The sequence below is a fragment of the Vitis riparia genome, chromosome 15, assembly GCF_004353265.1.
Source record: "Vitis riparia cultivar Riparia Gloire de Montpellier isolate 1030 chromosome 15, EGFV_Vit.rip_1.0, whole genome shotgun sequence".
NCBI lineage: Eukaryota > Viridiplantae > Streptophyta > Magnoliopsida > Vitales > Vitaceae > Vitis > Vitis riparia.
Genome location: NC_048445.1, coordinates 3,082,635 through 3,099,440, shown reverse-complemented (window position 1 = coordinate 3,099,440; position 16,806 = coordinate 3,082,635). Strand labels below are relative to the sequence as shown.

The 16,806-nt window shown below is 29.4% G+C and overlaps 4 protein-coding genes across 4 annotated transcripts; all 4 read right to left on the bottom strand.

The window, feature by feature from the left end:
• Window positions 1-3,211: 3,211 nt before the first annotated feature.
• LOC117932607 (B3 domain-containing protein At1g05920-like) lies at window positions 3,212-3,772 on the bottom strand. The gene has a single exon (XM_034853882.1). The coding sequence runs from the start codon at window positions 3,770-3,772 to the stop codon at window positions 3,212-3,214; it is 561 nt and encodes a 186-aa protein (XP_034709773.1).
• A 1,361-nt stretch (window positions 3,773-5,133) lies between these two features.
• Window positions 5,134-5,715, bottom strand: LOC117932606 (B3 domain-containing protein At1g05920-like). Its single transcript, XM_034853881.1, has one exon. The coding sequence runs from the start codon at window positions 5,713-5,715 to the stop codon at window positions 5,134-5,136; it is 582 nt and encodes a 193-aa protein (XP_034709772.1).
• Window positions 5,716-9,274: 3,559 nt separating this feature from the next.
• On the bottom strand, window positions 9,275-9,889 carry LOC117932605 (B3 domain-containing protein At1g05920-like). The gene has a single exon (XM_034853880.1). The coding sequence runs from the start codon at window positions 9,887-9,889 to the stop codon at window positions 9,275-9,277; it is 615 nt and encodes a 204-aa protein (XP_034709771.1).
• A 1,751-nt stretch (window positions 9,890-11,640) lies between these two features.
• On the bottom strand, window positions 11,641-12,249 carry LOC117932604 (B3 domain-containing protein At1g05920-like). Its single transcript, XM_034853879.1, has one exon. The coding sequence runs from the start codon at window positions 12,247-12,249 to the stop codon at window positions 11,641-11,643; it is 609 nt and encodes a 202-aa protein (XP_034709770.1).
• Between the last annotated feature and the right edge of the window lie 4,557 nt (window positions 12,250-16,806).

The following is a 16,806-nucleotide window of genomic DNA, read 5'->3' as shown; positions in this document are numbered from 1 at the left end:
ATTTATTGTTATTATGATAAAAAATAAATTCAAATATTTTTTTTTATTATTCTTAGAAACAAAAATTTAAAATTTCTACAAATTTTACTATTATAAACTTGATGAACATAAAAAATGAAATAATTATTTAATACGTTTGAAGTAATAATAAAAAATTACTTAATAACAATTTTTTTAAAGATAATAGTATGATTTTAAAAAATAAATAAAATATTAATATAGTAAGATGATCTACTTAAATGGTCCCATAACATGGTCCATCAGCACAAGACATGACATAACATGACAATCATGTTGTGTTGATTCGATAGTGCGACACATTGACTATCAACGACATTTAGTATCCTCTTTGCATGCGTTTTTTTGTCCGCTTGACCTGTTGACCTGTTGTGCCTATCAATGACAAGAGCACTTGCTTTCACATTGTTTATTTTTTTTTTAATTTTATGATTTATTATAAATTTTTTATTAAATAAAAAAAATAAAATATGATTTTTTAAAATAAAAAATAATATATTAATTTTTTTTATTTTTTAACATTTAATAAAAATAAAATATTAAAAAAAATCTCACACTTAACATTATTAAACATTAAAATTCTATTTAAAATTAAATAAAAAAAACACATCATGACATCATATTTCTAAAAGAATTCAAAAATATCATAATAAAAAATTAACTTACAACTAAATATTTGTTATTCTCATCACAACAAATAAAAAATATTTATAAAATTTAAAATTATTTTACCTTTTTTTTTTGGCATATTGTGATTATTTACAATTTATATGTACGTGATTGATGTGTATAGTTTTAAATGGATAATTGATTGATAATGTGATTATAATTTTAGAAGTTTCAAAACATGATAATTTATTTTTATTTTTGAAAATATTTTCTTCCAAAACCGATGTTCAAAAACATTATTTTTTTGTATTTATTCATGAATTTCTAAAAATTAAATGCTTTGATCAGGATTTGAAGGTTGAAAATTTATAGGGTCTAAGTTAGATGGGTGTGAATGTGTTTCAACATTCTACTATATACCATTCTTAAAAAAAATGCTTTGAGCATGTCAATTCGACTCCAGTAGAAGCGTGTGCGATGCGCGTAGGTCATTTCGCAGGAAGCGAAATGTAGAATGCCATAAATTATTGAAGTTGTCCGTGTCGTTCAAATAATTTTCTTTTAAATAAAAATTACATGAATGATTGCAGTTTTGAACAAACATATATTGGTGGAAAAACATCGAAAAAGGTTAAGCTATGGTATCGTTTTTCCATTGATTTATCAAACACCCTTTACCAAATAATTTTATTTTAGATAAAAATTACATGAACGATTGTCGATTTGGTTTTGGACAAACATATATTAGTGGGAAAACATTGAAAATGTCAAGTTATGGTAACATTTTTCAATTTGTGGAAGATGAGAATATAATTGTACACAAGAATATAATGATGACAATTGTTTAGGAAATCCTAAACAATTTAGTTATTTGATAAATTTATTTAATAACTTAATTTATATCAATTATAAATTTTTAAAAATATAATTTTAGATTTAAGTAAGAATAGAATTAATTAGTTTACTATAATAATTAAATTAATTTATTTTCATTTAAATTAAAATTATATTTAAAAAATTTAAGATTAATTTAATAATTTAAGTCATTAAATTGATTTATCAACCACCAGGGACTTTCTACCCCCGTGATTACGGTTCCACGTAAAGATCCCCGGTGGCTCCCACTAACTCTGAAAAAAATTGTACGGTGTTTTGGACAATCATGACTCATGAGATTCTAACTATCTGGACGCGGTTCCACGTTAACATCCCCGGTGGTTCCCGGCAACGTCAAATAGCTTGGAAAAAAACGTAACGTGCTTATCTGTAATAAAAATCTTCTTTTAAATTTCTTTCTGCTTTTTTCAAGGTTTAAACTGGTTGCATCAAGTATATATGTTACTAATTTCGCCATTCTCTTGTTTTCATTAGTATGAATGGAGGTTTTGGTGTTGGTTAGTGGAAATTAATGGTGGTAGACATGAAAATTCGGTCTCCAGGAGTGAGCTGATCACTGATGTCAGCACACTCGACACCATATAATAAAGCTATATGGTCAGGCCTCATGCCAAGAAAGACTTTTCATTCTCTCTAAATCTCTGAGATGAGGCTCTTTGGTAAGGAGATGGTGCCGAGTGAAGGAGAAAACGACCTGCCTCTCTCCCGACTGCCCGCTGCAATGCTGCATCCTATTGAAGGCATGCAGGGGCATGGCCTGGTTTTGGTGACGAGAAAGACAGTGACACGATCCGATGTGGCCGTGCGTCAGGGTCGGCTTTTGATCAGCAAGGGTGAGGTGCTGTGGGGGCAGTTATCGGAGGAGGAGAAGAGGGAGCTGGTGAGACCAAAAGGGTACGTTGAAGTTGAGGTAGTGGATCCGAGGGGGGAGAGGAATAAGATGAAGTTGAGGAGGCGGGGGAGTTCAACTACGCTTGTGTTGGGTTCTGGATGGATAAAGCTTGTGAAGGATAATAAGCTGGAGGCAGGGGTGGATTTTATTGAGTTGTGGAGTTTTAGGATGGGTTTGAAGCTGTGCTTTGCTTTGAATGTCGAGAGACAACTGACAATACCATCCATGATCATGATCCATTACTAATTTTCAAGAATCTGAATCTAGCTATAATGGTACTATATAAGAGTGCGTTGGTCCGGTTGGTTTTTCATTTGGATTTCCTTTGAAATCTGAATGTGAGAATAGCGATGAAGATTGTAAGATGTGGGTTTAGTGACTTTTGTCCATACACACTTTTTCTCGTGAAATTTCATGTTTTATGTAATTTTTTTATAAATAAAATTTGGCTTATTATCTCAAGCTCATGCTGATTGGATTTTCGTTCACAATATATAGTGTTGTGTGCTTCGGTGGTTGGTTCAAAGGGGCCGATGGTCATTCACGCTGACATTTACCATTTGGAGTGACCAATAATGAATTAGATCATATAGTTTTCAAGCAGGTTTGTTTATTACTTTATCATAACGTAAAGTATAGATGGGTTGAGGATTGGGACTATAAGAATGGTAATATGAAACAAAAAGCCATTCCGATCGTTGACCATCAAAACCTTAATACAAAAACTAAAAACAATAATCAAGAACATCTACTCAACATCAAAAACTTTACAAGATTCCATTTTACACCACTTCTTTAAAGATTAATTACTGGACTTCCATCTCTCTTGACATTCAAGGCAAAACACAGCTTCGAATCCGCCCTAAAACTCCATAGCTCTACACAATCCACCTCTGCCTTCAGCCCGTTATCTTCCACAAGCTTTCGCCACCCAGAATTCAGGACTACTTTATTCAAACTAACCCACTTCTTCAACCTCATAGTGTACTTCCCACCCCTCGGATCTACCACCATTACTTCAACGCCCCCTCCTCCTTCCACCTCCCTCTTCTCCTCCTCTGATAGGACCCCCCATAGCACCTCACTCTTTGGGACAAAAAATCGATTCTGACCCGCGTCAACGTCAGACCGCTCCAATATTTTCCTCGTAACAAAAACCTGATCCCTCCCCTCCATGCTATGAATCATCTGCAGCAGTGGAAAAGGAAACGGGGCTGGAGGTAAAGGCGGTGATGAGGTTCGGGTTTTCTTAATTGCGCTCCTCCTCCTTTCAGGAACCAAATCTCTTCCAAATATCATGGTGGACCTTCTCTTCTTTCCTCTCTTGGTTTCTTTTGGTTTTTCATTCGGCGCCATCTCCACTCCAAACAGTCTTATCATTGTACCAGAAAGAAAAAATCAATAGAATGCAAAAGACGAGAATGAAGAGCTTGCATGCAAGTGTCTGATTTTATAGAGAATACTGCAGAGTTGGGGTGAAGATATGAAAGGCGACGGCCAAATTTGAGTAGGAAAAGGAAAGTGGAAGATTCTGTTCGTTTGAAATGGAGATTTGTTTCTAATATCTGTAGGAAATACTAAAATCTTATTTCTAATTTGTAATATTTTCATTGCAACGTACTTCTTAATCCAAGCCTTTCTTTCCTTTTCAATACAAATACTTATTTATAATTATCTGAAATTCTTTAATTTTTAATTAATTATTTATTAAATTTAAAACAAATGTATAAAAATGCTAATAATTTTACATGAAAAATAGTAAAATGAAAAAATTTACTATGTTGGATCCCAAATAGATAATTAGAATTATTAAGATTTAGTTTATATTTAATAATAATAATAATAATAATAATAATAATAATAATAATCTCTATATAAATATGAATTCATTTTGTATATTAGAAGTAAAAATTTATGTTATATTATTTAAAATTATTATAAAATTTAAGATAATAATTTTTTTATATTTAGTATTTTTTAAATAGTTTTAAGATTCATTACTTTTTTTTGAAGGAATTTCCATTATTTAAATAACAGTTCTAGAAACATTTTGGTTTTAAAAAATAGAACGCAATGCCTCTTCAAACACACCATTTATAACATAATCCAGTGGTCTTAATAAAAAGTTTTTATTTTTATTTTTATTCTTATTCAACATAATAATTAAAAAATCAATTCCAATAATTAATAAGACTATATTTGATTCCGAGAAAATATTAAGAAAAGAAAAAAGTGTTAAAAAAAAATAATTTTCTTATATTTAGTTCCATCACGGAAAATAGAAAAAAAATCAAATATAATTAAAATTTATTTATTTTTAAATTATTTAATTTTTCACAATAAAAATAAATAAGTAAAATGAATTTAAAGAAACGTATTAAAATGATTTATTGAATATATATATATATATATATATATATATATATATATATTTTTTTTTTCACTTTTTCTCTCACATTTTCCTTTCAATTTTATGAGAACTTAACATAGTCTAAAAATAATAATAATAAAGTAAAGCAAAGAAATACTCAGGTTAAAATTACTATATTAATAAAAGTGATAAAGACTGTTTACATATATTGATAATCAAATCAACCTTCAAACTTCAAAAAAAACCCTAAGTCATTCTGTTGAGTTGATGATCAGGAAAATAACACAGACGCCACACCAAGAAGTACTAAACACAATTGAACTTTACACGATTATCATCTTCTTCTTCAAAGATTAATTACTGGGCGTTGGTCTCTCTTGACATTCAAGGCAAAACACAGCTTCGAATCCGCCCTAAAACTCCATAGCTCTACGCTATCCATCTCTGCCATCAACTCGTTATCTTCCACAAGCTTTCGCCACCCAGAATTCAGCACAACCTTATTCAAACTAACCCACTTCTTCAACCTCATATTGTACTTCCAACCTCTCGGATCCACCACCATTGCTTCAACGCCCCCTCCTCCTTCCACCTGCCTCCTCTCCTCTGCAGTTAGCACCCCCCATAGCACTTCACTCTTTGGAATGAAAAATCGGTTCTGAACCGCATCAGTGTCTGACCGTTCTAGTATCTTTGTGGTAACAAAAACCTGATCCCTCCCCTCCATGTCGTGAATCGCCTGCAGCAGTGGAAAAGGTAACGAGGCTGGAGGTAAAGGTGGTGATGAGCTTCGGGTTTTCTTTATTTTGCTCCTCTTCCTTTCAGGAACAAGGTCTCGTCCAAATAACCTCGCGGACTTTCTCTTCTTTGTTCGCTTTGTTTCTTGTTCTTTTTCCTTTGGCTCCATCTCCACTCCAAACAGTCTCATCTCGGCGTACCAGAAACAAAAATTGATAAAAGATAAGATAAGAGAATGAAGAGCTTGCATGCAACGGTATGAATTTATAGGGTGTAGAGTTGGGTGAGGATATGAAATGCGATAGCCAAATTTGAGTAGAAAAAGGAAAGTGAAAGATTGTGTTTGTTTGGAAAGGAAATTTGTTTCTGATATCTGCAAGATATATGAGTGAGGAAGAGTTTCTAAAAATCTTATTTCTAATTTTTATATTTTCATTGCAAGTTGCAACATACTTCCTAATCCAAGTCTTTCTTCGAATTCTTTCCTTTTCCGATACAACTACTTATTTTTTTAAGTACATTTTTAATTATCTGAAATCCTTTAATTTTTTTTTGTTTTAATTTATGGCACAAATTTTTTTATAGGCATTTCCATTTAATTTCTAATATATATATATATTTTTGAAAATTTGTACCTGACTTTTTTGATATTCTTCATTATTGACGTGACAAATGTATTATTCTTCATATAAAATTAGAATTATTATGATAATGTTTAAATATATTTTTATTTTAAATAAAATTAATAATAACTTTTAAATAAAATAGGATGTCTTTTATAAAAAGTAGCAATTTATATGTTATATTATTAAAAAATCTTTATCAAAAATTTTAAAATTTAAGTTAATGATTTTCTTTATATTAGTATATTTTAATAGTTTTAATTTTTTTTTAAAGCAATGTCTATTATTTAAATAAGAGTTCTATTTATTTATTTTTGTTTTAAAATAGAAAATAAAGTACAATTATGATTCTTTAGATTAGTTTAGACTAAACCTAATAGATTTTTCTATAGAAAAATTTGTATTTTGTTAAAATGATTCCATTTATATTTGAATATTTGGCATGACTAAACCTAATTATGATTTTTTTTTTTTTGAACAAGATGCCTTGTTATCAACAACTCCTTGACAATAAGTAAAATAACTCCCCTAGCCCCCTTCCCCTATCCCTTTTTTGAATTATTTCATTTCATCCATATAAATCATAACTAACATATATGTGAAATATTATTTTTGTTTATTTAAAAAAAATATTATAAAGTTTTGCTTTGCAAGTTTATTTATTTATTTAAAATCATCATATCTTTTGGTTATGTTTGGTTCTAAAAACTATTAGGGATAGAAAAAATAATGTAAAAAAAATGATTATTTCATATTTGGTTGTTTCATGAAAAATATCAAAGAAAATCAAATATAATAAAAACTAATTTAAAAATTATATATTTTAAAATTATTTAATTTTTATATTGATAAGTTAAAATAAATAAAATGAGTTCGAAATAGTAAATAAAAAATAATTTATTAACTTTTAATTTAATTTTTGTTTTTCTTTACTTTTCTTTAATAATTTTTTCCCTTGTGTTTTTCCCCAAATTTTCCGGGAACAACTAATACATCACCATAATAATTAAAGAAAATAAATTGAACTCCAATAATTATATAATAGTAATAATGATAATCAAATAAAGAAAAGAAATACGTAGTTAGATTAAACAATTACTATATTAATAAGAGTAATAAAGATTGTTTACATATATTGATAATCAAATCAACCTTCAAACTTTCAAAAAAACCTAAGTCATTCTGTTGAGTTGATCATCAACAACTTAATGCAAAAACTAAAAACAAGAATCAGTAACATAACACAGACCCAACATCAAGAACTATGCACAATTGCTCTTTACAACTTCTTCATCTTCTTCTTCTTCAAGCATTAATTACTGGACTTGTCTCTTGACATTCAAGGCAAAACACAGCTTCGAGTCCGCCCTGAAACTCCACAGCTCCACACAATCCAGCTCTGCCTTCAGGTCGTTGCCGTCCACAAGCTTTCGCCACCCAGAATTCAGCACTATTTTGTTTAAACTAACCCACTTCTTCAACCTCATATCGTGCTTCCCACCTCTCGGATCCACCACCATTACTTCAACGCCCCCGCCTCCCTCCACCGTTATTTGTAGATGGGTTGAGGATTGGCACTGTAACAAGATGATAATATGCAACAAAAAGCCATTCCGTTGACCATCAAAACCTTAATGCAAAAACTAAAAACAATAATCACGAACACCTACACAACATCAAGAAACCTTTATCATCATCTTCTTAATTTAAAGATTAATTACTAGACTTCCATCTCTCTTGACATTCAAGGCAAAACACAGCTTCGAATCCGCCCTAAAACTCCATAGCTCTACACAATCCACCTCTGCCTTCAGCCCGTTATCTTCCACAAGCTTTCGCCACCCAGAATTCAGGACTACTTTATTCAAACTAACCCACTTCTTCAACCTCATAGTGTACTTCCCACCCCTCGGATCTAATACCATTACTTCAACGCCCCCTCTTCCTTCCACCTCCCTCTTCTCCTCCTCTGATAAGACCCCCCATAGCACCTCACTCTTTGGGACAAAAAATCGATTCTGACCCGCGTCAACGTCAGACCGCTCCAATATTTTCCTCGTAACAAAAACCTGATCCCTCCCCTCCATGTTATGAATCATCTGCAACAGTGGAAAAGGTAACGGGGCTGGAGGTAAAGGCGGTGATGAGGTTCGGGTTTTCTTAATTGCGCTCCTCCTCCTCTCAGGAACCAAATCTCTTCCAAATATCATGGTGGACCTTCTCTTCTTTCCTCTCTTGGTTTCTTTTGGTTTTTCATTCGGCGTCATCTCCACTCCAAACAGTCTTATCATTGTACCAGAAAGAAAAAATGAATAGAATGCAATAGACGAGAATGAAGAGCTTGCATGCAAGTGTCTGATTTTATAGAGAATACTGCAGAGTTTGGGTGAAGATATGAAAGGTGACGGCCAAATTTGAGTAGGAAAAGGAAAGTGGAAGATTCTGCTCGTTCGAAATGGAGATTTGTTTCTAATATCTGTGGGAAATACTAAAATCTTATTTCTAATTTTGATATTTTGATTGCAACGTACTTCTTAATCCAAGCCTTTCTTTCTTTTTTTCTATACAAATATTTATTTATAATTATCTGAAATTATTTAATTTTTAATTAATTATTCATTAAATTTAAAATAAATGTCATTCATATTATGATAAAAATGCTAATAATTTTACATGAAAAAATTTACTATATTGGATCCCACATAGATAATTAGAATTATTAAGATTTAGTTTATATATAATAATTTATTTATTAAAAGTTTATTTATTTTTAAATTATTTAATTTTTCACAAAAAAAGTAAAATGAATTTAAAGAAATGTATTAGAATGATTTATATTGAATATAAATTCTTTTTAATTTTCTTTACTTTTTCTCTCTACTTTATTTCTCTCAAATTTTCCTTTAAATTTTATGAGAACCTAATCTAAAAATAATGATAATAAAGTAAAGCAAATAAATATTCAAGTTAAAATTACTATATTAATAAAAGTAATAAAGATTGTTTACATATATTGATAATCAAATCAACCTTCAAACTTCAAAAAAAAAACCCCTAAGTCATTCTGTTGAGTTGATCATCAAGAACATAACACAATTGAACTTTACACCATTATCATCTTCTTCTTCAAAGATTAATTACTGGACGTTGGTCTCTCTTGACATTCAAGGCAAAACACAGCTTCGAATCCGCCCTAAAACTCCATAGCTCTACGCTATCCATCTCTGCCATCAACTCGTTATCTTCCACAAGCTTTCGCCAGCCAGAATTCAGCACAACCTTATTCAAACTAACCCACTTCTTCAACCTCAAATTGTACTTCCAACCTCTCGGATCCACCACCATTGTTTCAACGCCCCCTCCTCCTTCCACCTGCGTCCTCTCCTCCTCAGTTAGCACCCCCCATAGCACTTCACTCTTTGGAATGAAAAATCGGTTCTGACCCGCATCAGTGTCTGACCGTTCTAGTATCTTTGTGGTAACAAAAACCTGATCCCTCCCCTCCATGTCATGAATCGCCTGCAGCAGTGGAAAAGGTAACGGGACTGGAGGTAAAGGTGGTGATGAGCTTCGGGTTTTCTTTATTTTGCTCCTCTTCCTTTCAGGAACAAGGTATCGTCCAAATAACCTCGCGGACTTTCTCTTCTTTGTTCGCTTCGTTTCTTGTTCCTTTTCCTTTGGCTCCATCTTCGTTTCTTGTTCTTTTTCCTTTGGCTCCATCTCCACTCCAAACAGTCTCATCTCGGCGTACCAGAAACAAAAATTGATAAAAACTAAGATAAGAGAATGAAGAGCTTGCATGCAATGGTATGAATTTATAGGGTATAGAGTTGGGTGAGGATATGAAATGCGATAGCCAAATTTGAGTAGAAAAAGGAAAGTGAAAGATTGTGTTTGTTTGGAAAGGAAATTTGTTTCTGATATCTGCAAGATATGAGTGAGGAAGAGTTTCTAAAAATCTTATTTCTAATCTTTATATTTTCATTGCAACATACTTCCTAATCCAACTCTTTCTTCGAATTATTTCCTTTTCCGATACAACTAATTATTTTTTTTAAGTATATTTTTAATTATCTGAAATCCTTTAATTTTTTTTTTTAATTTATGGCACAATTTTTTTATAGGCATTTCCATTTAATTTCTAATATATAGATTTTTTTTGAAAATTTGTACCTGACTTTTTTTATGTTCTCCATTATTGACGTAACAAATGTATTATTCTTCATATAAAATTAGAATTATTATGGTAACGTCTAAATATATATTTATTTTTAAATAAAATTAATAATAACTTTTAAATTAAATAAAATAGGATGTCTTATATAAAAAGTAGCAATTTATATGCTATATTATTAAAAAAATCTTTATCAAAATTTTTAAATTTTAAGTTAATGATTTTCTTTATATTAGTATATTTCAGTAGTTTTTAGTTTTTTTTAAAGCAATGTCTATGATTTAAATAAGAGTTCTATTTATTTATTTTTGTTTTAAAATAGAAAATAAAGTACAATTATGATTCTTGAGATTAGTTTAGACTAAACCTAATAGATTTTTCTATAGAAAAATTTGTATTTTGTTAAAATGATTCCATTTATATTTGAATATTTGGCATGACTAAACCTAATTATGATTTTTTTTTTTTTGAACAAGATGCCTTATTATCAACAACTCCTTGACAATAAGTAAAATAACTCCCCTAGCCCCCTAGCCCCCTTCCCCCTATCCCTTTTTTGAATTATTTCATTTCATCCATATAAATCATAACTAACATATATGTGAAATATTATTTTTGTTTGTTTAAAAAAAATATTATAAAGTTTTGCTTTGCAAGTTTATTTATTTATTTAAAATCATCATATCTTTTGGTTATGTTTGGTTCTAAAAACTATTAGGGATAGAAAAAATAATGTAAAAAAAATGATTATTTCATATTTGGTTATTCCATGAAAAATATCAAAGAAAATCAAATATAATAAAAACTAATTAAAAAATTATATATATTTAAATTATTTAATCTTTATATTAATGAGTTAAAATAAATAAAATGAGTTTGAAGTAGTAAATAAAAATAATCTTTTAATCTAATTTTTGTTTTTCTTTACTTTTCTTTAATAATTTTTTCCCTTGTGTTTTCCCTCAAATTTTCCGGGAATCTCTAATACATCACCATAATAATTAAAGAAAATAAATTGAACTCCAATAATTATAGAATAGCAATAATGATAATCAAATAAAGAAAAGAAATACGTAATTAGATTAAACAATTACTATATTAATAAGAGTGATAAAGATTGTTTACATATATTGATAATCAAATCAACCTTCAAACTTTCAAAAAAAACCCAAGTCATTCTGTTGAGTTGATCATCAACAACTTAATGCAAAAACTAAAAACAAGAATCAGTAACATAATACAGACTCAACATCAAGAACTATGCACAATTGCTCTTTACAACTTCATCTTCTTCTTCTTCTTCTTCTTCAAGCATTAATTACTGGACTTGTCTCTTGACATTCAAGGCAAAACACAGCTTCGAGTCCGCCCTGAAACTCCACAGCTCTACACAATCCAGCTCTGCCTTCAGGTCGTTGCCCTCCACAAGCTTTCGCCACCCAGAATTCAGCACTATCATGTTTAAACTAACCCACTTCTTCAACCTCATATCGTGCTTCCCACCTTTCGGATCCACCACCATTACTTCAACGCCCCCGCCTCCTTCCACCTGCCTCCTCTCCTCCTCAGATAAGACCTCCCATAGCACCTCATTCTTTGGAATGAAAAATCTGTTCTGACCCGCATCAGTGTCTGACCATTCTAGTATCTTTCTGGTAATAAAAACCTGATCCTTCCCCTCCATGTCATGAATCGTCTGCAGCAGTGGAGAAGGTAACGGGGCTGGAGGTAAAGGCGGTGATGAGGTTCGGGTTTTCTTGATTGCGCTCCTCCTCCTTTCAGGTCGCTTGGTTTCTTGTTCTTTAGGAGGCTCCATCTTCATTCCTTCTTCTTTTTTATTGGGCGCCATCTCCACTCCAAACAGTCTGATGATCTTCACCTCTTCGTTTTGATTCGGCTGCATCTTCACTCCAAACAGTGTGATCATCGTAGCGTGGCAGAAACAAAATATGGATGAAAAGTAAGAGAAGAGAATGAAGAGTTTGCATGCGAGGGTCTGATTTTACAGGGTGTAAAGTTGGGTTTGAGTTCAAAAAGGAAAGTGGAAGATTGTTTTAGTTTGCAAAGGAGATTTGTTTCTAATATCTCCAATAATATGAGTGAGGAAGAGTTTCTAAAATCTTATTTCTAATTTTGATATTTTCAACTCTTTCTTTCCTTCTCCAATACAAATATTTATTTTATATATAAAAACTGTATTTTTAATTATATAAAGTCCTTTAATTTTAATTTTTTCTAGTTTATCATTTCCTTTTTCTATATAAATATTTATCATTTCAATGCGTGAGAAGTATATTTTTAGTAACCTATAATTAATATGAGCCCATTTAAAAATAATAATAATAAAAAATGATTCAAAACAACTGGCACAATAATTATTATTTTATGTATTAATTTTTGTAATTTATATTTAAAATCCAAATTAATAGCATGCAGAATATATTTTTTCATGTGTCTATGTTATTTTATGGAAACAATATTTTATTTATTTGTTATGAAGATGAACAAAAAAAATATATTGGGTAAGGAAGAATGACTTCATTAGAAGTCTTCTATTTTTAGACCTACATAGAACGTAACCGAGTAAAATTATAAAACTTGAGGTTGGTTTATAATTTACACCTAATTTAAATTAAAAGGAAAGAGATAGATTGTGGTTTTTTTTTTTTTGGGGATTCCTCATTTAATCTAGTGTATTTAATTTAGAGTTTGTGGATTTTGTATATATGGATTTTGGGAAGTTAAAAATAGCTAATTTAATTTATTGGCTAATTATGAAGATATGAGTTATAAAATGATGTATATATCATATATAAAAATTGAATTTACATTAAAGGTGTTTTTTCAAGAAACACGTTTCATAATTTCATAAAATTAAACTTATGTTATAGGTATTTCTTCAAAAGATACTTTTTCATAATTTTTTTATTAGTCATACACATTAAAAATAAATAAATTTATATGAAAAAAAAAATCTCATTTCTATAATGCCATAAAATCAAAATTTATATTAAAAGTGTCTCTTGAAGAGACATATTCCACAATTTTCATATCAGTTACACAGTGAAAAAAAATGGAATTTACATTGGAGACGTATGTACGCTTCTATAAAATTGAATTTATACTAAATGTGTTTTTTAAAGCAACACTTTTCACAAATTTTATATTAGTCACCCGTTGAAAAAATTAAATTTATACTAAAAGTGTCTTTTTTGAAGGAAAATATTTCAATATAAATTTAATTTTATGAAATATGTATTTTGAAAAGATACTTTTACTATAAATTCATTTATTTTAATGAATTACTAATAAAAAATCAATGAAAGAGACACATTTGATATAAATTTAATTTTGTAAAATTATAGAAAATGTCTTTTAAGTTTTAATATAAATTCTTTTTTTTTTTTTTCATTATGCAACTGATATGAAAATTATGAAACATGTCTATTTAAAAGATATTTTTAATATAAATTCGATTTTGTAGAATTATAAAAGGTGTTTCTTAAAGAAACACTGTTAAAGTAAATTTAATTTTTTTTAACATGTATTATTAATATAAAAATTGTGAAATGTGTCTCTTCAATAGATACCTTCGATGTAAATTTAATTTTTTAAACGTGTATCATTGATATAAAAATCCTAAAAGGTATTTTTTCAAGAGATCTTTTTAAAATGACAAAAAAAAGTCATAAATTTGAAAATATTTTTTAATATACTATATTTTTTTAAAATTAATTTTAAATTCACCGTACAATTACCAAAAATCCCACATCAAGGGATTGCTTCATTCTCAAGTTTATGTAAAAAGGAAATCACGAGCCTATATGAAGGAGAGTGCAATGAACTTGGACATGACTATTCGCCAAGAGGCAGTACAAGTTGACAAAGTCAAATAATCGAAACAAACTATCTCTTATCATTTTTATCTTAAAAAAAAAAAAAAAAAAATTATATTTTTATATTTCCAAATTTTTCCAAGAACCATCAATTACTTTACTCTTTTAGACTTTTCAAATCAAACAATTATGTTTGATGTCCAATTAGACATCCCTCTTATCTTTATTATCCAGATAACATATTCTTTTGTGCAACCTTTCAATAGCTTTCATCAATCGCTCTTAAGCCCTAAGCTAAAAAGTCTAAAAGGAAACTACATGGTTATTTGCAGAGTAATAGATAAAATATTTAAATTTTTTTATATTACGTAATAATTAAAACTTTGATAGACTTTAAGAAGTTATTGTTATTTGCAGGGTAATGTGAGGAATTTGATATAAATATTTATTAAAATGTCAGGGTTTTGAGACTATTTTCAAATTTATACTACTTTGATATTAAAAATATGGTTTTTAAATATATTTAATAAAATATATCAATTTTTAACTAATTTCAAATATAAAGCATTTTTTATGATAGTAGTAAGAAGTTTTCTTTTGAATCAATAATTTTAATTTAAATATGAAAATTGCCTTTTAAGAAGATAATTTTAAAATAGTAATTAAATTGTTTCTAATTTTTTTTAACATTGTAAATTTAAAAATGTTTTTGAATTATGATATTTTAAAAATTATTATTATTTTTAAATTACTGTGTATTTTTTGAAATCCTTGAATTCCACATGCTTTGGAGAGAGAAGATGATGGCATTTTTTTTATTTGTCCAACTCAATAATTATAATATTTATAATTGGAGAGAGATGAGAATAAGATAATACTTAAACTCGAGATGAAAAAAAGAAAAGAAATTTAAACTCACCTTTGACCCAGGTTAGTATTATCACAAACTCGTGGTACTAGAAATAAAAAGATGAGTAATTTGAAAAATATAAAACACTCGTACTATTATCATTCTTAGATTATTAGGTTTCAGTTGTAGAAATGGGATAGAATATTGCCACCTCATTACATCAATTGTCATTACAAGCAATGATCCTCATCACCTTTGTCTCTACTCATGTATTATAAGTGGAATAAACTTCAACTTTGATAGCAGAAAATGTGGGAAAAGTCCAGAGAAGAATTTGACAAAGCACGGGAAAAGTCCACATGCTTTGGAGAGAGAAGATGATGACATCGTCTTTATTTCTACAGCTCAGCAATATGAATTCCACTTGCTCTAGAGAGGGAAGCGGCTGTTCTTCAATATTTTTTTCCTGAGAGAATTCACTTCCTCTTGTTGGGCAAGATGTGAGATGGATGCGGCTACAATCAAGTACCAAAAATACCTCAACCAACCTCGAGTGGTCAAGTCAGACCTTTGTCACCGCTCAAAACTTGATACATAGTATAAAAGGAAAAGTCCAGGGAAAAGGGGACCGACCAACTTTTCCTGGTCTTCAAAAGCATCTTCTATTAAATCTTTTTTCTTTTTTTTAATATGCTTTATCCCATTATTTGATTTGATCTCTGGGGCATGTGCCCCTCCTGCGCCTAAGCTAGCTTCGCCAGTGGGTGTGTTTCCATATGGCACGAAAGATGAATCATCTGCAGCAGTGGAAAAGGAAACGGGGCTGGAGGTAAAGGCGGTGATGAGGTTCGGGTTTTCTTAATTGCGCTCCTCCTCCTTTCAGGAACCAAATCTCTTCCAAATATCATGGTGGACCTTCTCTTCTTTCCTCTCTTGGTTTCTTTTGGTTTTTCATTCGGCGCCATCTCCACTCCAAACAGTCTTATCATTGTACCAGAAAGAAAAAATCAATAGAATGCAAAAGACGAGAATGAAGAGCTTGCATGCAAGTGTCTGATTTTATAGAGAATACTGCAGAGTTGGGGTGAAGATATGAAAGGCGACGGCCAAATTTGAGTAGGAAAAGGAAAGTGGAAGATTCTGTTCGTTTGAAATAAAGATTTGTTTCTAATATCTGTAGGAAATACTAAAATCTTATTTCTAATTTGTAATATTTTCATTGCAACGTACTTCTTAATCCAAGCCTTTCTTTCCTTTTCAATACAAATACTTATTTATAATTATCTGAAATTCTTTAATTTTTAATTAATTATTTATTAAATTTAAAATAAATGTATAAAAATGCTAATAATTTTACATGAAAAATAGTAAAATGAAAAAATTTACTATGTTGGATCCCAAATAGATAATTAGAATGATTAAGATTTAGTTTATATTTAATAATAATAATAATAATAATAATAATAATAATAATAATAATAATAATAATAATAATAATAATAATCTCTACATAAATATGAATTCATTTTGTATATTAGAAGTAAAAATTTATGTTATATTATTTAAAATTATTATAAAATTTAAGATAATAATTTTTTTTATATTTAGTATTTTTTAAATAGTTTTAAGATTCATTACTTTTTTTGAAGGAATTTCCATTATTTAAATAACAGTTCTAGAAACATTTTGGTTTTAAAAAATAGAACACAATGCCTCTTCAAACACACCATTTATAACATAATCAAGTGGTCTTAATAAAAAGTTTTTTATTTTTATTTTTATTCTAATTCAACATAAC

What these genes read in the sequence shown, in the direction of transcription:
- LOC117932607 (XM_034853882.1), bottom strand. Translation starts at nt 3,772, where the DNA reads ATGGCGCCGAATGAAAAACCAAAAGAAACCAAGAGAGGAAAGAAGAGA.
- LOC117932606 (XM_034853881.1), bottom strand. Translation starts at nt 5,715, where the DNA reads ATGAGACTGTTTGGAGTGGAGATGGAGCCAAAGGAAAAAGAACAAGAA.
- LOC117932605 (XM_034853880.1), bottom strand. Translation starts at nt 9,889, where the DNA reads ATGAGACTGTTTGGAGTGGAGATGGAGCCAAAGGAAAAAGAACAAGAA.
- LOC117932604 (XM_034853879.1), bottom strand. Translation starts at nt 12,249, where the DNA reads ATGATCACACTGTTTGGAGTGAAGATGCAGCCGAATCAAAACGAAGAG.